A 26,179-nucleotide genomic window follows, 5' to 3' on the forward strand; every position below is an offset into this window, starting at 1 on the left:
ATACAGACCAGAAAATACTAACTAAAATACTAGCACGTAGATTAAGTACAGTGATGAATAAATTAATACACCCTGACCAAACAGGCTTTATTCAGAAACGGTATTCATATTATAACCTAAGAAGATTATTTAATATTATATATACCAAGAGAATTATTAATGAAGATTTAGCAATAATCTCACTTGACGCTGAAAAAGCATTTGATCAGGTCGAATGGCCTTATTTATTTTCGGTGATGGAAAAGATGCAGCTAGGGGAGAAATTTTGCACATGGATAAAACTGCTATACACAAATCCTACGGCCAGAATACTTACCAACCAAAGACTGTCATCTAAATTCAGTCTATCTAGAGGGTGTAGACAAGGATGCCCGTTATCTCCATTACTATTTGCACTTGCAATTGAGCCACTTGCAGAAAGAATTAGGGGGCATCCGGAAATATATGGGTATAACAGTAAAGACACAGTGAATAAAATTTCTCTATATGCAGATGACGTATTAATTTACATCACAAAACCAGAAATTAGTATCCCAAACCTATTAAAACTAATAAACCAATTCGGTGCACTTTCAGGATACAGAATAAATTGGAATAAAAGTGAAATTATGCCAATAAGGGAACATAACAAACAGATAATACAACAATTCCCATTTAAAGTAGTAAATGAAAAATTTAAATATCTAGGTATCTATGTAACTAAGATATATACATCATTATTTAAAGCAAATTTCCCCCCATTATTGAATAAATTACATAAGAATATCCAATACTGGAAAACATTACCTATTTCAATGGTTGGTAAAATTAATGCCATAAAAATGATTTTTTTACCGCAAATATTATACCTTTTTCAGACGATTCCGATATACCTGGCAAAAAACTTCTTTAAAAAATTGGACTCTATTGTTAATGATTTTATCTGGGATTATAAGAATCATAGGATAAGCAAAAGACACCTGTGTAAATCAAAAAATAATGGAGGCTTGGTTTTACCTAACTTTTTGTTTTATTACTGGGCAGTTAATATTAAAAATATGAACTTCTGGTTGGGAGAAATAGACCAGCAACCAGACTGGTTAAAATTGGAAAGGGAAGATTGTATGCCTTATGATATTGGTGCGATATTATTTGCTACATCTAAATTAAACAAGAAAATTTATAAGGAAAACCCTATAATATTTAGTGCTATAAAAATTTGGAAACAATTAAAAAAGACATTAAAATTAGATAACTTATCTCTTTTTCTTCCAATTGTGAATAACTCATTGTTTAAGCCTTCATGTTTAGACGGGGGTTTTACACAATGGAAGAATAATGGAATTAAAAATATAGGACACCTTTACAAAGAAGGCTCTTTTTTGACATTTCAGGAGTTGCAACAGATTTATGGACTTCGAGGAAATGATTATTTCAGATATCTTCAACTCAGAGATTATGTTAAATCGAATTCTAAAAATTTTCGAAATAGAAACCCAGAGATTCTAGATGAATGTTGGAATAAGCATCCTAATACAGAAAAATTAATATCTTATATATATAATATCTTATTAGATAGTGACACTCCTTTGACGGACTTACACAGACAAGCATGGGAAAAAGAATTAAACCAGGTAATAACGAAAGACACTTGGGAAGAAAGTCTACAACACATACATCAATGTTCACTAAACGCGAGACATTCTCTAATACAATTTAAAGTAATACATAGGTTACACTACGCCAAAACAAAATTACATAAAATTTTTCAACATATCTCACCTATATGTGATAAATGTCAACATTTAGAAGCTACGTTATCGCACATGTTTACAAACTGTACAAAAATTAAAAAATTTTGGGTAAATATTTTTAGTATAATATCCAAAGTAATCAACACACAACTGGAACCCAACTCAAAATTAATAATATTCGGAATATTAGAATCAAATCAAACACTTAGAATAACACAAAGAAACTTTATCGATTACAGTTTAATAACAGGAAAAAAATTAATCCTAAAATTTTGGAAAGGCCCTACGGCCCCCACAATCAAAATGTGGATTATAGAAATGACGGAGACCTTAAACATGGAAAGAATCAGATTTTCCCTGTTGGATAAACAGGAATTATTCGTTGGAACATGGTCTCCTTTTATTGATTATTTAAAGGGTCAGAACAGTTCAGCACAGGAACCTGACTAGCACCCGGACTAAAGATTGGATGAAATGCTATACTTCGAAATGTACGAACATATCTCGAATGATGTTTTTAAACTTTAACAAATTTTTCCATTCTTCTTCAACTACCTCTTTCACTCCTTTTCCTTTTTTTATTTTTTATTTTAGTTTTCTTTTTCCTTCTTCCCTCTCTCTATTTCATCTATCCCTTTAGCCCTATCTAGTTATAAAAAAAAAAAAAAATGAAGAAGAAAAATGCAAAAAGTATTGGAGACAATGTAATAATAACTGACAATATTATCAATTTAAAAATGATGTAATAATGATGTAATAGATGTAATAGATCATGTACCTATCTCCAATAATAAAAAAATTAAATACAAATAAAATAAACCCTATTCACATCATTAAAAAAAAAAAAAAAAAAAAAAAAAAAAAAAAAAAAAAAAAAAAAAAAAAAAAAAAAAACGACGATGCTGAATTAGGGGGTATTAACTACAGGGAGATGTTGGACAGACTTGAATTATTTTCTCTGGAACACCAGAAGTTGAGGGGAGACCTAATACAAGTATATGAAATTATGTGAGGCATAGATAGGGTAGACAGCCATAATCTTTTTCCCAGTTTATCCTGCCCCTCCATTCTACTACATTGTTTTTTTAAACCCTGCCAGGCTTTGTCCTGCCCCCCTCTTCCAGCTTTCTTCCCACACTCTACAATCAGTCAATACAATACAATACAATACAACGGTTTATTTGTCACATTGCACAAAAAGTGCAAGTGAAATGATATGTCAGCAGCGATACAATGATAAAGGGCACACACAAAAACACAATAAAATTTTAACATAAACATCCACCACAGCATTCATCACTGTGGTGGAAGGCACATAATTTGGCCAGTCCTCCTCCATTTTCCCCCGTGGTCGGGACCTCAACCCTCCGCAGCAGTCGCTGCGGGCGTTCAGATGGTAAGGACAAGGTACAAGTCCAGGTAAGTCCAGAGTCGGCTCATCCCCACCGGAGACCGCAGCTTTTAGTTGGTATAGGCCGGCGGCCGAAGATTTAAAGTTCCCTCCACGTCGCAGCCATAAGCACCGCAGTCTGCAGGGCCGGCGGTCGAAGCTCCCCTCCAGGGGTGATGTTAAGTCCATACCGGACCCGCGGTAGAAGTTGGCCGCGGGCCGGCAGTGGAAGCTTCTTCTTCCCCCCTGGTCCCCCACGAGGGATCCCAGGCTGTAGACGCCACGCCAGCTGGAGCTGTGCAGACCGCAGACTGTGTCAGAAGGTAGGTCCCGGTCCGAAATGTCATCTACACATGTTTTCCATGCTGCCTGATGCGCTAAGTTACTCCAGTACTTTGTTGTTTTATTTTTATAAACCAACATCTGCAGTTCTTTGTTTACAGGCCAAATTGGTTGTGACACGATTTTGATTAAGAACTGGAATCACTTAAAAGTTATTTTGGAAATTGACCAGCAAAAATAAAACCGTCTTGGTAAAAAACCATCCAAGAAAAAAAAAAAAAAAAGTTTCCATTGTCTATCATGGGCCTGTCCCACTTTGGCGATATTTTAGGCAACTACAGGCGACTAGTTTGTCACCACATATTCACCGGTGGTCGCCGGGAGTAGTCGTAGTGTCTTTCTGGTTGCTGCTAAATTTTCAACATGTTGAACATTTTTTGGCGACAGTGGGTTTGATGCCAATGAGCGGAGCTCAACTTCTCCTGACGTGGGTGCTGTCGTAGGTTGTCGCCCGTTTTTCGGCGACCTGCTATGACTATGACAGTCGCTGGCAGTTGCCTTAATGCAGGTATAAGAGCGTTCAGCACCTAACCTTTCCTCCAGTCTTTCCATCACCTTTGAAACTTTTATTGCTGTTTACCAACATGAGGACCAAAGATGTGCCATTGAAAGTCAAATAAACCATTATGAGGCTGAGAAACAAGAATAAAATTGTGAAGAGACATCAGCCAAATCTTAGGCTTACCAAAATCAACAGTTTGGAACATGATTAAGAAGAAAGAGCTTACTAATCGCAAAGAGACTGACAGGCCAGGGAAGACCTCCAGAGCTGGCAACAGAAGAATTCTCTCTATAATAAAGAAAAATCCCCAAACCTGTCCGACAGATCAGGTGTGCATTTATCAATGACCACTGTCTGGAGAAGGCTTCATGAACAGAAATACTGAGGCTACACTGCAAGGTGCAAACCACTGGTTAGCCGCAAAAATAGGATGGCCAGGTTACAATTTGTCAAGAAGTTAATTAAAAGAGCAACCACAGTTCTGGAAATAGGTATTGTGGACAGATGAGAAGAAGATACAATACAATAATACTTTATTAGCCAAGTATGTTTTGCAACATATGAGGAATTTCATTTGCCAACTCAGTCATACAAATAAAAAGCGACAGAACACACAAAACACATTTTAACATCAACATCCACCGCAGTGACTGCTCCACATTCCTCACTATGATCCAAGGTAAAAAAAAGTACAAATCTCTTCCCTTAGCTCTCCCGCGGTCGGGGGCCTTGAGCCTTCTGTTGACGGGATGATCAGCACTCCCATAGCTAGCGGTCAGGCCCTACTTGTCGGCGCGATCAAGTTCCTGCATCGGGGGAGAATCTCAGCTCCCCCCCGCCGGTGATCGGACCCCGGGTCGGGGCTGGTCGAAACTTTCTGTGACGTTGGAGCTCCCGATATCTCTGGTCTCTACCTAAGACTGTGAGCTCTCGATGGTAAAATCTGCAGGTCGCGGTTGCAGCGATCACAGGCAAGGGTTCAACTCCGATGGTAAGTCCACACCCCTGCGGTGGGGCTCCAAGTCATTCCCGAGCGAGGCCTCCAGCTCCACGATGTTAGGCTGCAGAGTGACCGGAGATACAACCCAGAAAACAATCGCATCTCCAGCAGGGTAAGAGATTGAAAAAAAAAAAAGTTCCCCCTACCTCCTCCCCCACATAAAAAAACCTGAGAACATTTACACAAACTTTAAAACACACTAAAAATAACAAAAAGCAGACGAAAAACAGACAGACTGTTGGCGAGGCTGCCAATCGTGTGGAGTCCCTGATGGTATAAGATTAACTTATATCAGAGTGATGGCAAGTGCAAAGTATGGAGGAGAGAAGGCTCAAGATCCAAAGCATACCACCACATCTGTGAAACACAGTGGCGGGGGTATTATGGCCTGGGCATGTATGGCTGCTGAAGGTTCTGGCTCACTTTTCTTCATTGATGATACAACTGCGGATGGTAGAAGCATAATGAATTCTGAAGTGCATAGACACATCCTATCTAGTTTTGTTTGAACCAAGTTCAAGCAAATGCCTCAAAACTCATTGGCAGGTGGCTCATTCTGCAGCAAGACAATGATCCCAAACATACTGCTAAAGCAAAAAGGAGGTTTTCAAAGCAAAAAAATGGCAATTCTCGAGTGGCCAAGTCAATCACCCGATCTGAACCCAATGGAGCATGCCTTTTATATGCTGAAGGGAAAATTGAAGGGGACTAGCCCCAAAACAAGCATAAGCTAATGATGGATGCAATACAGGCCTGGCAGAGCAGCACCAGAGAAGACACCCAGCAACAACAGGTGCTGTCTGTACATTCTCCACGTGACCTGCACGGGTTTTATCCGAGACCTTCGTTTTCCTCCCACACTCCAAAGACGTACAAGTTTGTAGGTTAATTGGCTTGGTAAATATAAAAATTGTTCCTAGTGGGTATAGGATGGTGTTAATGTGAGGGGATCGCTGGTCGGCGCGGACCTGGTGGGCCGAAGGACCTGTTTCCGCGGTGTATCTCTAAACTAAACTGGTGATGTCCATGAATCGCAGACTTCAAGCAGTCATTGCATGTAACAAAATACTAAACATGACTACTTTCATTCACATCACATTGCTGTGTCCCAAACATTATGGTGCCCTGAAATGGGGGCGACTATGTGTAAACACTGCTGTAATTTCTACATGGTGAAACCAAAATGTATAAAAATACCCTTTAACAAAATCTGACAATGTGCACTTTATCCACATGTGATTTTTTCTTACAAATCTCAAATTGTGGAGTACAGAGGCAAATAAATGAATGATGGGTCTTTGCCCCAAACATTATGGAGGACACTGTCTTTCCAATATCCACTCCTATCACCCTAGGCATCACCGTATCAGTCTGTACTGTTGCAATTTTTGACAGTGACAAGAATATTACTGCAAATACTATTCACTTCATGGATGGTTATAAAACACAAATTAATGGTTGCATTATTACGCTAAATGCACAACTTTCAACAAAATTGCTAATAAGTAAACAATTATTTGCGGTAATTCATCTTCGAGGAAATGTATCAATTCAGTTTCTGAAAATGGAACGTCAACCATCTATTGTTCCATATACTTTATAGTATGCCGTTAATTGGTGTTTTGTTTTGATATCCATTCCACATTTTCACACTTTTGGCCTCTGAAAATCCACCTGCTGGTTCCTTTGGTATTAATTTCAGTATCTTTCTTTGCATTAATGCCTGGACAGTCTTCACCCATTTTAAATTAATATTATTCTTTATCACTATATTCTTCACAGTTGCCTCATAATAAACTACAAAGTAAATGTACTAAGAAATTATTTGGATGCCAACCCAGCTGGATTAAGGTCGAGGTTCGAAAACCATGAAGACCATGCTAAGATTTTGGGAGATTAATAATAGCCAAGCAAAAACATGGCTTTTAATATTTAGTAAAATGTGACATGACAACAACCTCTCCTTCAATGTCAGCAACATGAAAGAGTTAGTTATTCTGGACATGAGTACATGCCCCAGTCGGTATTAATGTTGCCGAAGTGAAGTTGGTTGCGAATTTCAGATTCTTAAATGTAAATATCGCCGACAATTGGGCCTGGACCACATTGAAGCTGCAGACAAGAAAGCGCACCAACACCATCTACCCTTCACACTGTAGTGGGAAAGTAGCTAACATAATTAAAGACAATGTGCACCCTAATCATCCCCTCTTCCCTCCTCTTCCATTGTGCAGAAAACACAAAAGTTTGAAAGTATGTACCACCAAAATCAGGAACAGCTTCTTTCCCACTGTTATCAGACTACGGAATGATCCTCTCATAAGCCTATGATAAACCAAAACAAGGATTGATTGATTATACTATTGCAATACCTCAAGAAGACTTGAAAGGCCCTTATCTCACCAACCTTGGCCCAGGGGTTCTGGATGTTTCAAGCATTTATAATCTGACTGCAAGGCATCTTGATTTGGAAACTCAAGCAAATTGATTTCTGTGTGGTTCTGAGACAACAAAAACAAGCACCAATTGGGTCTTATGGAACATCTGTGAAAAGAACTGTACTTGGAATAAAATTAGACTGTGTGAACACAATTTGCATAAGAGAGATGTTGTGAGATTTCCATGCTTAATATTCTGTAGATGAGGACTCCATCTTACCAGGACACGATATATATTAACAAAAGCAACGCTCTATAATTTTGAGCCTTTACAATTTTTACACTGAGCAACAGAACAGTTGCTCAAATCATATCAACTAAAAATTACAAATATAAAACACTGGGCATATTTCTGCCTCATGCATATGTTCACTAGTGCATTGGTAACATTTAAATGCATATATTTGGAGTCTTGTCAGTACCACTTGCCTTGACACTTTGGTAACCAGTAATACACACTGGCTACATTAAGGATGCTCTTCTGAATTTCAGCAGTGAGCTTCTGGCAGTCCTGGTACAAAAAACACCAGTAAGTACAATTTGGGTGTACCTCAGCGATTGCAGAGATCATAATCTGAATCTTAACCTATGCACTTACTTGTACAGATGGCAGAGGCGGCTTTGAAAAAGCCAAACTTAGCTTTGTGGCTTCCTGAGATACTGCTTTGAAACACTCACCTGGAAGAAAAAGAGTTCAGGGTCACACGATGTTTTGTGAAACTACATCTTGTAGTATCAACACATCAAATGAAAAAAGGGAGGTAATTAACTAAAACATTTCAAACAATTTATTATTGAAGCAGAAACATCACTACTTTTCATGCAAATATCCTCCACAAAAATACATCCCCATTCACAATAAGTATCTCAATATATTTTATTTGCTTTTAGAAAGTAGGTACAGTTAAAGTGTGGGGAAAAATGCCATGATAACATTGCTAAGACTTTGTGAATCATAACATGATTTAAATAGCAATCTGCTTGCAGTCCATTGAATGCTATCTTTTCAAAAATTAAATCCTCGTATTTAAAATTAAACTTTACATTGCTATAAATATTTAGGATCTGGATAGTTCTGTGTAATGTTGAATCCACTGTGCAATTTAGTCAAAGTCAATTGACTCACCACAATTGACTTACAAATTTGAGCTGAGCACAAATACTGAGAATGGAAACTCATCATAATGTTTCAAATCAACAAAAGGTTTGTAAGAACAGATAAGCAAACTAATTCCCACTACACCTTTCACTTGTTATCTTGTTATCTTTTCTGTGCTGGTAATACACATAAAAATATACCTTACTCAAAAACTCAAACCCCCTTTTGGTGTATGAATATGCAACTTCAAAATGTATCCTCCACCATATTTAGACTTATCGTATCTGTGGAGAACACTGAAAGTTACATAGATACTGTATACCATTCACAATTCTGCAATTTTATATTAAGATTCAGATTAGATTCAGATTCAACTTTAATTGTCATTGTCAGTGTACAGTACAGAGACAACAAAATGCAGTGCAGAGACAATGAAATGCAGTAAATACCAGACCTAGAGTTTTCCAGAAGAATTGCAAGTCAAAATCTTCCAATTTCCACGATTCTCCCTCTGTAAAGAGAAAAGATTGTATTAATATGCTACTTTAGATTCACAAAATAGAAATGACAATGCAACACGTTAAAAGCCATTCATACCAAGCTATCCAATTTCTGTCATGGGGCCAAGAGCTCATACCTCAACTCATTGTCTCTTCCTCATCTTACACTTGTATCCCACACTGGCTTTTTGTGGCACTTGCACTGCCCATCTCCATACGTAGAACTCAAAAGGAGCAAGAGTTGTTAATGTTTGGTTTAAGTTCAGCAAAATGCAGGTTGTAAGAGATAAATCTTAGATCCTGACCCATGCATACACCAGTCAAAAGGTGGGCATCTTGTGATTCACTCAACATCATCCATCCCTCCAATTTTTTTATCTCTGAAGTTGCTGTTCTATACTGTTTGCATTCCTCAATGCAATTGACATTCCTCAACTGCCTAAATATCACCCATATCATCTTGCACGTCTATTACCACGACTAATCACACACATAACTAACCCGTCAAACCTCTTAGCACTGGATACTCATGGATAAACAGCCAAAGTTTACCCCATGTAATTCACAAAGACACTGTGACCAACAAGACTCCTATTCCAAATGATGGAAGCCAGTTAATCAGAAACTTAAAATCAAGTGTGCAATCTTTTAATTCTGTTTTGTAAATAGCTTTTAAAATAGGAAAGTTGCATATATGTATCATTATGAACAAGAAATCATCTCAAATCACCAAATATGACATCATAAATTTGTTAGATCTGCATTTTAAGGCAAAAATTAACACCTGGGGAATAGATAGGGTGAATGCAGAGCATCCTTTACTCAGAGTAGGGGAATCATGAACCAGAGGACATAGGTTTCGGGTGAGAGGGGAAAGATTTAATAGGAAACTGAGCAGGTTTTTCCACAAAGAGGGTGGTGGGTATATTGAGTGAGCTGCCAAAGCAAGTAGTTGAAGCGGGTATAACAACATTTAAAGGACATTTGGACAGGAACATGAATAGAAAAGGTTTTGAGGGATATGGGCCAAACATGGGCAGGTGGGACTAGCATAGATGGGGCATATCGGTTGTCATGGGCAAGTGAGCCTTAGAACCCGTTCTTGTACTATATGACTACGAGCTCACGTCGGAAATGCGGCCGTGAAACGAGTTTTCATGCGGTTAATGATGCCGGGGCAGAGGTGGGTTGCCCCACAGGAATAGATCGTCTGGAGAGGTATTTTAAACCTTATTTTGCAATTCATAATAATAAAGATGATATTAACAGATTTAACTTGATCCTATCTCGAATGACATGTCCCCAGATAAGATTCGCAAAATGAACATCACATGCAAACTAGAATGTATTCTCCCTTGCTGTGACGCTATAACTCACCCATCTATCATTTGCCAGGCTTTGCCCTGCCCCTCCTCTCTTCCAACTTTCTTTCCACAATTGAATAAGGGGGACTATGGAGCCATGAGAGAGGAGCTGGCCAAAGTTGACTGGAAAGATACCCTAGCAGGGATGGCAGTGGAACAACAATGGCAGGTATTTCTGGGAATAATACAGAAGATGCTGAATTTGAGCTGAGCACAAATTTGACGTGTACAGAGTTGACGTGGAAAAGCTTTTCCCACTGAGAGTAGGGAAGATTCAAACAAGGGACATGACTTGAGAATTAAGGGACTGAAGTTTAGGGGTAACATGAGGGGGAACTTCTTTACTCAGAGAGTGGTAGCTGTGTGGAATGAGCTTCCAGTGAAGGTGGTGGAGGCAGGTTAGTTTTTATCATTTAAAAATAAATTGGATAGTTATATGGATGGGAAGGGAATGGAGGGTTATGGTCTGAGCGCAGGTATATGGGACTCGGGGAGATTATATGTTCGGCATGGATTAGAAGGGTCGAGATGGCCTGTTTCCGTGCTGTAATTGTTATATGGTTATATGGTTATGCAGGATCAGTTCATTCCAAAGAGGAAGAAAGATTCCAAGGGGAGTAAGGGGCATAAGGGGTGACCGTGGCTGACAAGGGACGTCAGGGACATTATAAAAATAAAAGAGAAGAAGTACAACGTCACAAAGATGAGCGGGAAGCAAGAGGATTGGATAATGTTTAAAGAGCAACAGAAGATAACTAAAAATGCAATACAGGGAGAAAAGATGAGGTACGAAAGTAAGCTAGCCAAGAATATAAAGGAGGATAGTAAAAGCTTCTTTAGGTATGTGAAGAGGAAAAAAATAGTTAAGACCAAAGTTGAACCCTTGAAGACTGAAAAAGGTGAATTTATTATGGGGAGGGAACAAGGAAATGGCAGATGAGTTGAACAGGTACTTCGAATCCGTCTTCACTAAGGAGGACACAAACAATCTTCCTGGTGCACTAGTGGCCAGAGGATCTGGGGTTACGGAGGAACTGAAGGAAATCCACATAAGACAGGAAATGGTGTTGGGTAAACTGATGGGACTGAAGGCTGATAAATTCCTAGGGCCCGATGGTCTGCATCCTAGGGTACTTAAGGAAGTGGCTATAGAAATCGTAGACGCATTGGTGATAATTTTCAAATTTTCTATAGATTCAGGATCAGTTCCTGTGGATTGGAGGGTAGCTAATGTTATCCCACTTTTTAAGAAAGGCAGGGGAGAGAAAACAGGGAATTATAGACCAGTTAGCCTGACATCGGCGGTGGGGAAGATGCTGGAGTCAATTATAAAAGATGAAAAAGCGGCACATTTGGATAGCAGTAACATGATCGGTCCGAGTCAGCATGGATTTACGAAGTGGAAATCATGCTTGACTAATCTTCTGGAAATCTTTGAGGATGTAACTAGGAGAATGGACAGCGGAGAGCCAGTGGATGTAGTGTACCTGGACTTTCAGAAAGCATTTGATAAGGTCCCACATAGATTAGTGGGAAAAATTAGGGCACATGGTATTGGGGGTAGAGTGCTGATAGAAAATTAGTTGGCAGACAGGAAACAAAGAGTAGGGATTAGCGGGTCCCTTTCAGAATGGCAGGCAGTGACTAGTGGGGTACCGCAAGGTTCGGTGCTAAGACTGCAGTTATTTACAATATACATCAATGATTTAGATTAAGGGATTCAAAGTAACATTAGCAAATTTGCAGATGACACAAAGCTGGGTGGCAGTGTGAACTGTAAGGAGGATGCTATGAGAATGCAGGGTGACTTGGACAGGTTGGTGCAGATGCATGGCAGATGCAGTTTAATGTGGATAAATGTGAGGTTATCCATTTTGGTAGCTAAAACAGGAAGGCAGATTACTATCTAAATGGTGTCAACCAAGGGCCACAGTTTAAGAATAAGGGGTAAGCCGTTTAGAACGGAGATGAGGAAACACTTTTTCTCACAGAGAGTTGTAAGTCTGTGAAATTCTCTGCCCAGAGGGCAGTGGAGGCCAGTTCTCTGGATACTTTCAAGAGAGAGCTAGATAGGGCTCTTATGGATAGCAGAGTCAGGGGATATGGGAAGAAGGTAGGAACGGGGTACTGATTGGGGATGATCAGCCATAATCACGTTGAATGGCGGTGCTGGCTCAAAGGGCCGATGGCCTACTCCTGCACCTATTGTCACTCCACACCACAATCAGTCTGAAGGCTTGAACCAAATGTCAGAGTTGCTTGCTGACCTGCTGAGTTACTTCAGCACTGTGTCTTATTATGTAAACCCGAATCTGAATCTATGGCAGAGTCGGCTTGAGGGGCCATGTTGTTTAATTCTCCTGAAGCTTCCCCAAACCAGTGCAGGTGACCAAATGCCGAATCAAAATAATGCTTTAAGCAGCACCTTGAGGGAAAATGCAGAGACAGGTGTTTAAGTCGGGAATCTTAAACGTTAGCAGTCAGATATCTCAGCTGCCAATAGTGGAGCAAATGTACCAATTGGAGAATCTCTCGAAAGGCTGTAAGGCTGTTGTGGTGCCAAAAGTCACTTAAGAATCTGGCTACATGATTAAGCATTAAATAGGTTAAGCATTCCAACATCAGTAACAAAAGATAAATAATTGACACAGGATTGTTCAGAGTTGGATTTAAACATTCACCAGCACAATTTTCAATAGGTTTAGGTTACGGACAGTGGAATGATGACAGGCCGGCCAGGAAAGCTTTGGCATGGCACAGTCACCTTACAACACAGACTGTTTACAACAAATACAACAAAGATATTTTACGCAGTCAACTTGACAGCCGTACATTAGATTTCAGTGTAGAAAACTAATCTAACGGTGGTGTTAAAGCCGATGGCCGGGATAGTTCAGCACGATCCTCAGGCTGAAGGCGTGTATGGAGTCCCCGGCACCGTGGGGTCGCAGTCGTAGGCTTCATCTCACCGGGAGCCTGGAGCAGGAATGTTTATTCCGGGTAGAGACCCACACCAGCAACCCCCTTCATGCAGCAGCGGGGGCGGCCATCACCAGTCACCAACCACCCAGCCTGTCCCCGTCCCCGGCTCCTCCTGATGGGCGAGAGCCGCCACTAGGCCAGGACTCACCTCGCAGCTGCGACGCCACTTCCCGCAGTCCCTGCACCAGATTCCGCAGCGGGAGCCGCAAGTCATCCGCGCAGTGCGAGGCCTCCGCCACTTGCTGCTCCTCCATCTTGTCCTCCCCGTCGGCCGCAGCAACTTGGAGCGGGGGAGCCGGGGCTACTGGTGGGGGCGGAGCCGGGGGAAGGGGCGGCACGATGCACACAAACTCTGTTTAATCAATTGCAGTGTGGTGTTAAGCAAAGATCTTAAGTAAGGTGGACCCGCAACATAAGGCCATAATGATGCAATGACAGGTTCAGCATTGTCTGGTGTAGTAGTTGAGAAGAATGTCAACATATACCTCACCTCCAGATCACACTTCAGCACCCTTTCATTTCACTGCATATCTCGTATGTGTATGTGACAAATAAACTTGACTTGACTTGACTTGACTTCATTCCAGGGCCTTTCCAATCCCCCAAACACCTCTCCACCACCAAGGTCAGTGGCGGATCTACATTTTGGGGGCCCTGAAGCTTGAACTGTTATGGGGGCCCGTTCGCAACCAGCAACGAGGTAAACTCCTATCTCATAGTCATAGGGACCACTGCTTTTTTTAAAATTGCTGTTTTTTTCCCTTTTTCCTCACGCCCACAATATTTAATATGTAAAAGAATATGTGATTCTGTTCCATTCTGTTTGTAGTTTGTTTGTCTTTTTGCACAGTCCGCGAGCATTGCCACTTTTCATTTCCCTGCACATCTCGTATGTGTATGTGACGAATAAACTTGACTTGACTTGACTTGACTGTTATCTTCTTTAATGGGGTTGTCCACGACAGGCTGGCTCAAAGATACTAGAGGAGCTCCTCTAGGATATTTGGGCTAGCTAGGGCCCCGGTGCGGTGGGGTCCAGGAGCAGAGCTCCAGTGGGGGTTCTGAAGCTCCTGTATTTTCAATAAATTGAAGGTGATTCTCAAGCTTTCTGCTGTTAGTTTACATAACAGAAGCTCAGAATTTTTCTAACACATAAGCAGTAAAATAACCTCCAAAATATATATATTTCATGAAATAGACAATAGACATTTTTCGTCAAGTCAAGAGAGTTTATTGTCGTGTATCCCAGATAGGACAATGACATTCTAGCTTTGCTTCAGTACAACAGAATATAGTAGGCATAAATAAATACAGAACAGATCAGTGTGATCATATACTATTCAATATATATATACACACATAAATAATCAGATAGTGCAATGGGCTATTAAAGTTCAGAGTTTTGTTTGAGTTGAGTTTAATAGCCTGATATCTGTGGGGAAGCAGCTTTTCCTGAACCTGGATGGTGCAAATTTCAGGTTCGTGTACCTTCTACCCGAAGGCAGCGGGGAGATGAGTGAGTGGCCAGGATGGTGTGGATCCTTGATGATGTTGGCAGCCTTTTTGAGGCAGCGACTGCAATAGATCCCCTCGATGGTATGGAGGTCAGAGCCGACGATGGATTGGGCAGTGTTTACAACTTTTTGCAGCCTTTTCCGCTCCGGGGTGCTCAAGTTGCTGAACCAAGCCACGATGCAACCGGTCAGCATGCTCTCTACTGTGCACCTGTAGAAGTTCGAGAGAGTCCTCCTTGACATACCGACTCTGTAATCTTCTCAGGAAGTAGAGGCGCTGATGTGCTTTCTTTATAATTGCATCAGTGTTCTGGGACCAGGAGAGATCTTCGGAAATATGCACACCCAGGAATTTGAAGTTCTTGACCATTTCTACCATCGACCCGTTGATATAAACGGGACTGAGGGTCCCCATCGTACCCCTTCCAAAGTCCACAATCAGTTCCTTGATTTTGCTGGTGTTGAGGGCCAGGTTATTGTGCTGGCACCATTTGGTCAATCGGTCAATCTCACTTCAATACTCTGACTCGTCCCCATCAGTGATACGTCCCACAACAGTGGTGTCGTCGGCGAACTTGATGATGAAGTTCGCACTATGTCCGGCTACGCAGTCATGAGTGTAGAGTGAGTACAGCAGAGGGCTGTACTCACCTTGAGGTGCTCCCGTGCTGATTGTTATCGAGGATGACACATTTCCTCCAAGACTGTGGTCTGTGAATGAGGAAGTTGAGGATCCAATTGCAGAGGGATGCACGGACCCAGATCTGAGAGCTTGGTAACTAGCTTGAAGGGGATGATGGTATTAAATGCCGTGCTGTAGTCAATGAATAACAGCCTGACATATGAGGTTTTTGTTGTCCAAGTGGTCTAGAGCAGAGTGGAGAGCCAGTGAAACACATCCACCATTGCGGCGGTATGCGAACTGCAGTAGGTCCAGGTTTTTGGCGAGGTATGAGTTGATTTGCGCCATGATCAGCCTCTCAAAGCCACAGACGTTAGTGCCACTGGTCGATAATCATTAAGGCACATCATCTTGCTCTTCTTGGGCACCGGTATTATTGATGCCCTTTTAAAACTGGTGGGAACCTCAGACTTCAGAAATGAGAGGTTAAAAGGAAATGTGAATGTCTATGGTCATCCACAATCAGTACACCATTCCTGCCTTCTCCCCATATCCATTGACTGCTATCTTTACGAGCTCTATCTATCTCTTGAAAGCCTCCAGAGAATTGGCCTCCACTGCCAATCCACTCTTGAAGTTAGTGGAGTCAGGGGATATGGGGAGAAGGCAGGAACGGGTTACTGATTGTTGATGATCAGCCATGATCACATTGAATGGCGGTGCTGGCTTGAAGGGCCGAATGGCCTATCCTTGCACCTATTGTCTATTCACAACTCTCTGAGTGAAAAAGTATTTCCTCATCTCCGTTCTAAATGGCTTACCGCTTATTCTTTAATTGTGGCCCCTGGTTCTGGACTCTCCCAGCATTGGAAACATGTTTCCTGCCTCCAGTGTGTCCAAACCCTTAATAATCTTATGTTTTAATAAATGGCCTCATACAGTTAAAAAAATCTTTACAAAAATTATATTACTTGAAATGCCTCTTTGCCTAGCACTGAGATGAGAAAAATAAATTCACCCAGAATTGTGAATTTGTGGAATTCTATGCCACGGAAGGCAGTGGTCTCGTCTCCTTCAGTAGCACCTCGGTCTCCCTTCCTGAGCTCAGACTCCCACTTCTCACCCATGCTCACTTTCCCTCACCTCCACCCCTACACCTCGTCTAATCCCCTCACCTCGACGATACCTCACTACCAAACTCCTCCTCACACCTAATCCGCGCCACGACTATCGTCGCCTCTCTCGCCTCAACTATTTATAGACCCCCCCTCATTAAACCGTTCTCAGCCCTCAAATGAGCAGTACGGCTCCACCGGGTCAACCGAGCACAGAAACCTCCCACCTCACTGGTTAGATCCGCTTTGGGAGACTCCAATCGTCGGAGCTTTGACCACCCCCCCAGCAGGGGCTTCGATCCCCCCCAATGCCCGCCGTTGGCAGCCCCCTCAGAACTTCGTGAGCAGTACGGGTGGTTCCTGCCCTCACCACGGGAAAGAAATGAGGGACGAAGATTAGACTTTATTGCCTTCTATCACAGTGAGGAATGTGGGGAATCCGCTGTGGTGGATGTTTATGTTAATTTTTATGTAGTTGTGTGTCTTGTTGTGTTTTTTTAGTATGGCTGTCTGGTAATACAAATATCACTGTACCTTAATTGGTACACGTGACAATAAAAGACCTTTGAAGGATGAGGTTAATGAGCTTTCTTCGCTGCCTGCTGTACCTGCATGCTTACTTTTAGTGACTGACGAACAAGGACACCCAGATCTCTTTGTACTTTCCCTTTTCCCAACGACACTATTCAGATAATAATCTGCCTTCCTGTTCTTGCCAACAAAATGGACAACCTCACATTTATCCACATTAAACTGCATCTGCCATATATCTGCCCACTCACCCAACCTGTCCAAGTCACCCTGCATCCTCCTCACAGTTCACACTGCCACCCAGCTTTGTGTCATCTGAAAATTTGCTTATGTTACGTTTAATCCCTTTATCTAAATATATATTGTAAATAGCTGTGGTCCCAGCACCGAGCCTTGCGGTACCCCCACTAGTTACTGCCTGCCATTTTGAAAGGGACCTGTTAATCCCTACTCTTTGTTTCCTGTCTGCCTGCATTTTCTATCCATGCTTACTTTTATGCCCCCAATGAACCAAGGCTCTAATTTAGCCCACTAATCTCTATGTGTACTTTCCATTCTGAAAGTCCAGGTACAACACTATTCAGATAATCTTTTATAATCTGCCTTCCTGGTCTATTCTTCCCACCTTTCAAAAAAGTGGACAATCTCACTGTCCGCGTTTTTATCCACATTAAACTGCATCTATTTTGGGTGTGTGTGTGGGGGGGGGGGTGGGGGTGGGGTGGGAGGGGGGGGGCACTGGAGACCCGACCTCGTCGGGTTCTGCGTTGGGGCCGCACAGAGGGAGGGCATATATCTGCCCACTCACCCAACCTGTCCAAGTTACCCTGCATCCTCCTCACAGTTCACACTGCCACCCAGCTTTGTGTCATCTGCAAATTTGCTTATGTTACGTTACGTTTAATCCCTTCATCTAACGAGGATATATTGTAAGAAGCCGGGGACTCAGGTGCCGACTCACCTCACCGAGCCTTGCGGTGGCCGAGACCGGAGCCGCTAGTTAGCTGCCTGCCATGCTGCTGGCTGCTGCTGCTGCTGCCTGCTCTTTGCTTTCGCTGCTGCTGCCAGTCGGACTGCAATTTTCTATCGGATGTCAGTACCGGGAGCCCGCGGATCCCTGGAGGGAGACGCTTTTCGGGGCTCCTGCTACGGCGACTTTTAGCCCGAGTTGCGGGGTCGAAATCTCCTAGCGGGGCTTAGCACCCTGCCCCGCGCGGCTTGGAATGCGGGACTTTGCGAGCGCACGCCGGGGGCTCCAACACCAAGACCCGGTGTGCGACCTCGCACCACCCGGCGTGGCTTTAATGGCCGCAGGACAATCGCCATCGCCAGCCGGGGGCTTTGACTTTGACTCTGACATCGGGGGGGAGAGAGTGCAGTGGAGAGATAAGTTTATTTGGCCTTCCATCACCGCTGTATGTGATGGATGTTTATGTAAAATGTAATTATGTTGTGTCTGGGGTCTATTTGTGTGTAATGTATGGCTGCAGAAACGGCATTTCATTTGGACCTCCAGGGGTCCAAATGACAATTAAATATACTCTTGACTCTCTTGACTCTTGGATAACATTAGCTACCCTCCAATCCACAGGAACTAAACCTGAATCTATAGAACATTGGAAAATGATCACCAATGCATCCATGATTTCTAGAGCCACTTCCTTAAGTACTCTGTGATGCAGACCATTAGGCCCTGGGAATTTATCAGCTTTCAGTCCCATCAGTGAAGACAGATCCAAAGTACCTGTTCAACTCGTCTGCCATTTCCTTGTCCCCCATAATAAATTCACCTGTTTCTGTCTTCAAGGGCCCAACACTGTTTCAGTCTTAATCATGAATATACGTGAAAAATAACGGTCCCAACACTGACCTTCTGAAAATCCAAGTAAACAACATCCCACTGATCCCAGTTTGTCTATCCAGCTCTTTATTTCCTCAAATAATTCCAACAGATTTGTCAGGCTAAATCAATCACTTCCTTCCACACAAAGCCACATTTGTTTTAAACTTAACATTATGTTGATGAACCTTCTGAACACTTCAACTACAGTATGCAAGGGTTTTGTGTTTTCAATCGGGATATCACCCTGATCGCACAAGTTATATCGAACACTAAAAACCCATCTTTTCCATTTTTGCCTGGAGTATCTTCGACAATGATTTCACCTCATTGTGTTACACACCCTGAAGGTTTTTAATCTCAGATAATTCTGCTGTCTTCTACCAACATTGAGTTGTGTGAGAAATGGCCGTGAGGGTAAAATATACCATTTATCATCTTCTGCTGTATTAAGGGTCACTTCGTAATCTTTGCAGAAAAGATTGGGCCTATCTACCTTAACTACCTCGAGCATGGGTGTCATTTAATCACTCTCAAATTCTTGCACCAAGATCATATGTTCCAGTTTATTCCGGTTTTTGATTGAATTGATGAAAACCATACCTAATTTATGGAATTCCCTGCCACAGAGGGCAGTGGAGGCCAAATCACTGGATGGATTTAAGAGAGAGCTAGATAGAGCTCTAGGTGCTAGTGGAATCAAGGGATATGGGGAGAAGGCAGGCACGGATTATTGATAGGGGACGATCAGCCATGATCACAATGAATGGCGGTGCTGGCTCGAAGGGCCGAATGGCCTCCTCCTGCACCTATTTTCTATGTTACCTGAGGGATTCCCACACTGTCAGAGACACACACTCCGCACAGCCAACACCCAAGATCTGGATCGAACCCTTATCTGTGGTTCTGAGACAGATCTGCTTTAAAAGGTAATCTTAACTATATTTTAAGATGCTCCGTTCAGCAAGCTATTCACCATTAGTTTGATAATCTATCTATCTATCTATCCATTAATATATAAAACTCAAATCCATCCGTCCGCCTGCAGTACGGATCCCTTCCTGCCTTTTGATTCGTTGACGGCTGCTCCTTCCTATCAGCTTCCAACACACTTCAAAACAAAGTTGCAAGACAGGAACACTGAACTTTTCACTGCTGCAGCAGGCAGGGGAGGTGCAATTGAGGGAGGCAGGGGAGTGCTGGAAACTTACATTTGGCAACGGCTTCAGTTCCATTGGAGGAGACGGGTGCATGGTGGAATATTGGGTTGGGGGAATCACACCATTGGGGGAGCAGACCCAACGGGTCTGCACTTGGTCTAGTATACTTATAAAAGTCTCATCTTGTATGTGTGTGTTTTTGTATCTTCGGCAGCGCTGACATTTTTTACAGAATCTTACTCACATTTTTCCAGTCGTTGCGATAATCAGGTTTCCTTCAGATTTGATGCTATATTTCACGTTATTGATGATTAAAGTTGAAAAAAAGCCTACTTGAGAATAATAATGGCTTCTGAGAGCGATAGTCTTCCAGCAGCTTCCAGTGATGTCACAATTCCATTTCACAGTCCACCAATCACAATGACATCTCATTTACATAGGCTGCCGAGTGCAACAATCATATCACAATGGGACGTTGCCAACGGTAATGGCAGCAACAGCTTGAAGGAGAGGTTGCCTACGGTAACGGCAGCAGAAGCTTGGAGCAGAATGCTGCGTGCCGCCATCGAGGGAGAGGGGGAGGCTCTGTCCCCCAAAGCTGCCCACACCCCCCCCCCCCCCCCCACACACATCAAGTACACACTGCCCGCACCCCCCAACCCCTATCCCTTGCCCCCCACCAACGTGGGGACGATTGATTGCCTCCATAAATTCTTTAATTTTCCTTGTGGGGGGTGATTGGCTCTGGGGGCGCCTGTCTACGAGGTGAGCGCCAATGCCATGCCCCCCCCACCCCACACCTCTAACTTCAAGTAACACTGGCATCCCCTCTCTATCCCTCCCCCGCCCTAATTCGTTGTACTAGGTTCAAAGTCGTCTTGTTGAGTCTCATTGTCTATAACTTGTTTTCACCCAGCCCACAGCTAACAATGGCTTGTTTCCTTTATCATTACTTTTTTTGCATATCTTTCATTCATTTGTTCTATATTTCTCTATATCACCGTCTATATATCTCATTTCCCTTTACCTCAAATCTCAGTCTGAAGAAGGGTCTTGACCTGAAACGTGCTCTTCCTATTCTCCAGAGATGCTGTCTGACCCATTTGGTTACTCCAGCTTTTTGTGTCTATCTTCCACATAATTACAACTCATTATTGTTGCATCTTTGATGATTTGTGCTATAAGAGTGGTAATTGTGCTAAATTTCATCTTGGTCAAAATCTCACAACCAAACTGAATCAAATAAATATTGGCAAACAGGGAACCTGTCTTTCAGTCATAAAGGGGTTTGTTCCATATTCTGAAGCACAATGCAATATATAATGTTTCCTTAATTTATCGCATGTTAACACTGCAAACCCAATGTCAATTTAGCATTTTGTTTCACTTATTTCGAGAGTTTTATTACAGACGTTGTATTTAGTTACATTTGAAGGATAAGCTATTCAAATTCCGTTCAATATTTGTTGCAGACAATGCTGTAGTTAGTAGTTTATTTAATGTGACAAACAGCTTTGTTTCTTACAAAATCATCTATCGCAAAACATAAGTCTGCTAAAGCCTAAATGACCTTCTATTAAAACCACAGAAAAGTGATAAGAAATCATTCATACAACCACACTATAATAGGAACAAAGCAAATTCTTCACTTTCTCTGGGAACAAGGATAATATCGATAGTAGGTAATTATCTTCTTACATTTTTGCTTGAACATATCTTTGCGGAGAGATTTACCATTAGTCGAAATGACAGACATTGTTTTGAAGGAAACCATACTCCATGGTCAACAAACTATGTTAAAACCCTGACTGTGTTGCCCAGGGTGTGCTCGCACTACGGTCCATCTATGCTTATTGCCCATTGTTTGTCCAGTTCTCATTTAATGTGCCTAACGTTGGGTAGTGCAGTTCTTATGGAGATTCATAATTACTTCATCTGCTGGATTAGTGCTTACTGCTTATAAATGTAACATTATTTATTTTTAATTGATATAACCTTGGGCTATTACTCCTCGATCATACGTCACAATGCACCCACCTCAAACCTCAGCATATGAAGCTAGGGCAAGTGTGAGGTTTTCAGCAGCTCTGCAATGTATTGAGATCATTGGTCTTCCTCCACCCTAGATGGACTTAGAGAGTGTGCTCTTAAGAAAGGTTTGTAGAAATTGGGATCTGTTATTTGGACTAAAATAACCAATACCTTCCACAAAGCTTGGACCCACCTAACGTACTCAATTTTTGTTCTTTTGATAAATTAATTCATGAAATTGTGTAAGAGCATCTTCTGCGTGGAAATGGTTTATATGACAAATTTAAGATTAGAGAGGGGTCTTCACATCAGGATGAAACTTGCCCAAAAAATATTAAAATTTAGATGAAAATAAATCTTTTGTTGTTGAGGACTCACAACAATACCACATTGTTTCCTTGATATCTAATTTCTCTGATGCATTTGGGTCTAGGGGAAGAGGAGGTACACACCTAGTTTGGCCTACAGTACCTAAGACAAATGTCCCACTAGAAGGCAGGAGCATGGCTTCTCCTGACTTGAGTTTCCCCAGGCTATTCCTAAAGCCCCAAGCTTACTTAAGATTATACCCATATTTAGATAGAAATTTCCTGAGTGCTCTCCGATCCCTTTAGTTGATGGTTGCAGTTTTACATCAGTCAGAGGGACAGTGACATTAATTTGTAAAGTATAAAATCAACTAAACAAACCGTGTCCCTTTCTTTATAGATGGTTCCAAATGTGCACTTTTGCAAATAAAACAGTAGATTACCTTCCAGTGAAAAAACAACAAATGCCCCCATTTTAATGACAAGTAGAAGCAAACTATATAATTAGAGAATAATATGAATGGGCAACTCATAATAGAGGTGCACCCATACCTCACTTGTCTTGGGGTTTACAAAGAGCATTGACTACAACACATGCATAACCCAAATTAATTTTGGATTAAAGCATTTTAAATACATGACTGATCTTCAATTGCTCTAAAGTAAACAATCATTTTAAGATAAATCACAAGATAACCCAGCGTAATTCAGCCTTATTTTTTTGCCTTACATTTGCAAAGGATGAAACAGAGGGCACCGCCCCTCAAAAAAAAGCTTGATGTCCATGTGTTGCAACAGGATCATCATATTCAGCTAAAGCAATCTAAACATTAATGTAAACAGTACAAGATCTTATGCATAGGAATGAATGACCGCCCTTGTTCATTATCTGAAAAAGTCTCAGAGTTCTTCGTAATTTAACATGTTAGCAGTATCTGACCAGACTGCATATTGAGCTCCATCCATTTCTGAAGCCACCTCGTTGCTATCCTCCAAAGCATGGTTGGTACCTCCAATTGTTGCATCACAATCTGGGCATTTAGTTTTTTCCATGGCACCTCCACATTCTGTGATGACATAGACGTGCCCATTTGGACACTTGTACCAATGGCCTTGACGAAGGCCCATTGCCTTGACTATCATTACTCTCTCATTTTCAGATATACCAAGGCCATTGTCAGGCAGAGCCACCTTCAATTTTTCCATGTTCTCTTCTACAAACTTTTCATCCTCCTCAGTGAATTTCTTTGTGCCTTCGAGGATTTTCTGCACACGTGCGACAGTCTGTTCTGTTGAAGGGTCCAGTTGTTTGCTTGATGCCTTATTACACCGAATATAAAGGTCGACAAGGAACGTAAGCCTTTGAATTTCTCTTTGCAGGTCATTAAGCTCCTGCTCTGTAAATCTCCCACGCTGTTTGTTTATCCATTTCAAACACTCAGCCAACTTTGTATTAAACTTTCCCTTCATGGATAAATTTAATTTAATTTCTTGTCTTTTAAGTTCAGCCAGCCTGCACAGAAATGCAATTTTATTTTCAATGACAGTCAAATTGTACAGAGTTATTGGAGGTGCAGATGAATGCAACGAGAATAACAAGTTATCATGCATATCTGGAAACTGTTCGGCTATAATGGATTGCGTGTACAAGAGAGACACTAATTTTTTTACAGATTGCTTCTTTTTTTCTGCATCTCCCTGAACAAGCTTCTTCACTTTCTCAATTTCGCCGAGGCTCTTTTTTATCATTGCTCCATATCGAAGACTCTTCCTGATGGGTGTTCGGCACCTTGGACAGTCATTCAGCTTTATAACCGTACTATCGTCTTCATTGTTCAAATTCATGTATTGGTCAAAACCAGTCACTTCAAACACATGTTTACAGTCTTCTAGCTGAACAAACCTGGCCTCAGGTTCATCCTCAGTTCCAAAGAAAATGTCAGTGAGTTCAGCATGGTGACACTTACGGCATTTATTCGGGCACGGTTCACCACAGAGTCCGACACAAGGATGCCGACACTTCAACAATTTCTTGCAGGGCTCATTACACGGTTCTCTGTTGCATGGCTCTGAGCACAGCTTTTGACATCTGTAATGCTCACATGCCCACTCACAAGGCTCCACACACGGAGTGCACAGCTCTCCACACTTCCTCCTGCATTTACTGTGCTTGCATAGGTTTTCACAGTTCCGCTTACACGGAGGGCACTGGTTTGTGCAGGGCTCCAAACACTCATGTGAGCAGATCAGCACACGCTTGCATGGCTGTTTGCAACTCTCATGGAAGCGACCCTCATTGCAAAGATGGCAAGATCCAGGACAGTCATGATTACAGTCCAGGAGCGCTTTGCATTTTTGTCTGCAGGGAACACAATTCCCTAGCCTTACAGCCGTTTCCATATAACATTCCACTTGCTGCTTATGACCACATTTTAAGGTGATAGAGACTTCCTGGCTGCACTTTGCACATTCATCCCCACAAGTCGCTGTGCATTTATGGCCACAGCACAGTATTTTTGAACAAGGTTCTTTACAGGCAAACTTTTCTGGCTCCGTGGAACAAGGCACCTTTTGCATATGTTTACACTTCGGAATGATTTTATCCACTTTTACCTGACACTTGCCACACTTCTCATAGCATGATTTTGTACATCTGTGCCCAGCACCGCAAATTACTTTCTGACATGGTTTCAAGCAGTTAAATTTCTTATGATCGACGTCGTATGGATGGCATGCTCTTGTGCAGACATGGCCGCAATCCAGCCTGTATTCGCATGGAAGGCTGCAACCTCCCTCGGGCACTTTGCTGAAATCCTCCTTGTTGGATACAAAGGTCTTCGTTTTTGGGTGGTTCTGGCAAGTGAGCAACAATGACTGTCCAATGTTACCTTTCGCATGCAAGGTATGCATAATCTTGCTCCAAAGGGGAACATTTGCCAGAATGTTCATGTTTCCAATGCAGTAAAGACCTTTCTTGGCTCTTGAGAGTGCCACACAGACTCTGTTTGCTATTTGCAAAAATCCAACTTTGCCCGATTCATTGCTTCTCACTAGAGAGAGCAGGATAATGTCATTCTCCTCTCCCTGATATTTGTCGACTACATGTACCTTCACACCAACAAATTTTTCAGAAGGCATCATCTTGCGTAGACAGAAGAGCTGCCCTGTATACGTGGTGAGGATAGTGATCTGAGAAGGCTGGTAGTCTTGACAGATGAGGTAATGACACAGAGCTACAACAAAGGCAGCTTCATGCTGGTTTTGATGGCTTTTCCCTTCCCGGATTTCCTCTTCAGGGAAATTGTGTTCTACAAAGAACAGATTTGATGAAATTCCCTGTGGAGAAATTGTGGAGGAAGAGAACGGTTTTAAAAATAACGCAAACAAAAATGAAGTATTCTGTACTTAACTTGAACTGAGATAGACAGAGACGCCAACAAAAATGTGCTAGAGGCACAGCAAGTCAGGAAGGAATGGACAGACCAATGTTTTGGGTCGGGATCCTTTTCCTGACTGCTGGAGGATCCGAAGAAGTGTTCTGACCCAAAATCTTGTCTGTCTATTCCCTACAGATGCTGCCTGACCCATTGAGTTCCTTCTGTGCTTAGTTTTTTGCTCAAGATTCCAGCATTTGCTGTCTCTTGTGTCACTGTTTTGGATAGACAAGAAGATTATTTACTGGAAGATGATGGAAACATTTGAGAGAGC

General features: G+C 42.0%; 2 protein-coding genes across 5 annotated transcripts in view; both read right to left on the minus strand.

Annotated features, from left to right (window-relative positions):
* ccndbp1 (cyclin D-type binding-protein 1) overlaps positions 1-13,655 on the minus strand; it is a 30,287-nt gene extending 16,632 nt beyond the window's left edge. Inside the window, exons 1-4 of the mRNA XM_055652425.1 lie at positions 13,499-13,655; positions 8,959-9,015; positions 8,004-8,083; positions 7,835-7,916 (exon numbers count right to left, since the gene is read on the minus strand). Coding sequence (XP_055508400.1) covers positions 7,835-7,916; positions 8,004-8,083; positions 8,959-9,015; positions 13,499-13,604 — 325 coding nt within the window. The 5' untranslated portion in view covers positions 13,605-13,655. The remainder of the gene's footprint in view (positions 1-7,834; positions 7,917-8,003; positions 8,084-8,958; positions 9,016-13,498) is intronic.
* A 7,853-nt stretch (positions 13,656-21,508) lies between these two features.
* The window catches only part of znfx1 (zinc finger, NFX1-type containing 1), a 43,456-nt gene continuing 38,785 nt past the window's right edge, over positions 21,509-26,179 (minus strand). For all 4 annotated transcript variants that reach the window (XM_055652426.1, XM_055652428.1, XM_055652427.1 and 1 more), the window contains one exon: positions 21,509-25,807. In XM_055652426.1, coding sequence (XP_055508401.1) covers positions 23,372-25,807 — 2,436 coding nt within the window. In that variant the 3' untranslated portion in view covers positions 21,509-23,371. The remainder of the gene's footprint in view (positions 25,808-26,179) is intronic.

The sequence above is a fragment of the Leucoraja erinacea genome, chromosome 21, assembly GCF_028641065.1.
Source record: "Leucoraja erinacea ecotype New England chromosome 21, Leri_hhj_1, whole genome shotgun sequence".
Lineage (NCBI taxonomy): Eukaryota > Metazoa > Chordata > Chondrichthyes > Rajiformes > Rajidae > Leucoraja > Leucoraja erinaceus.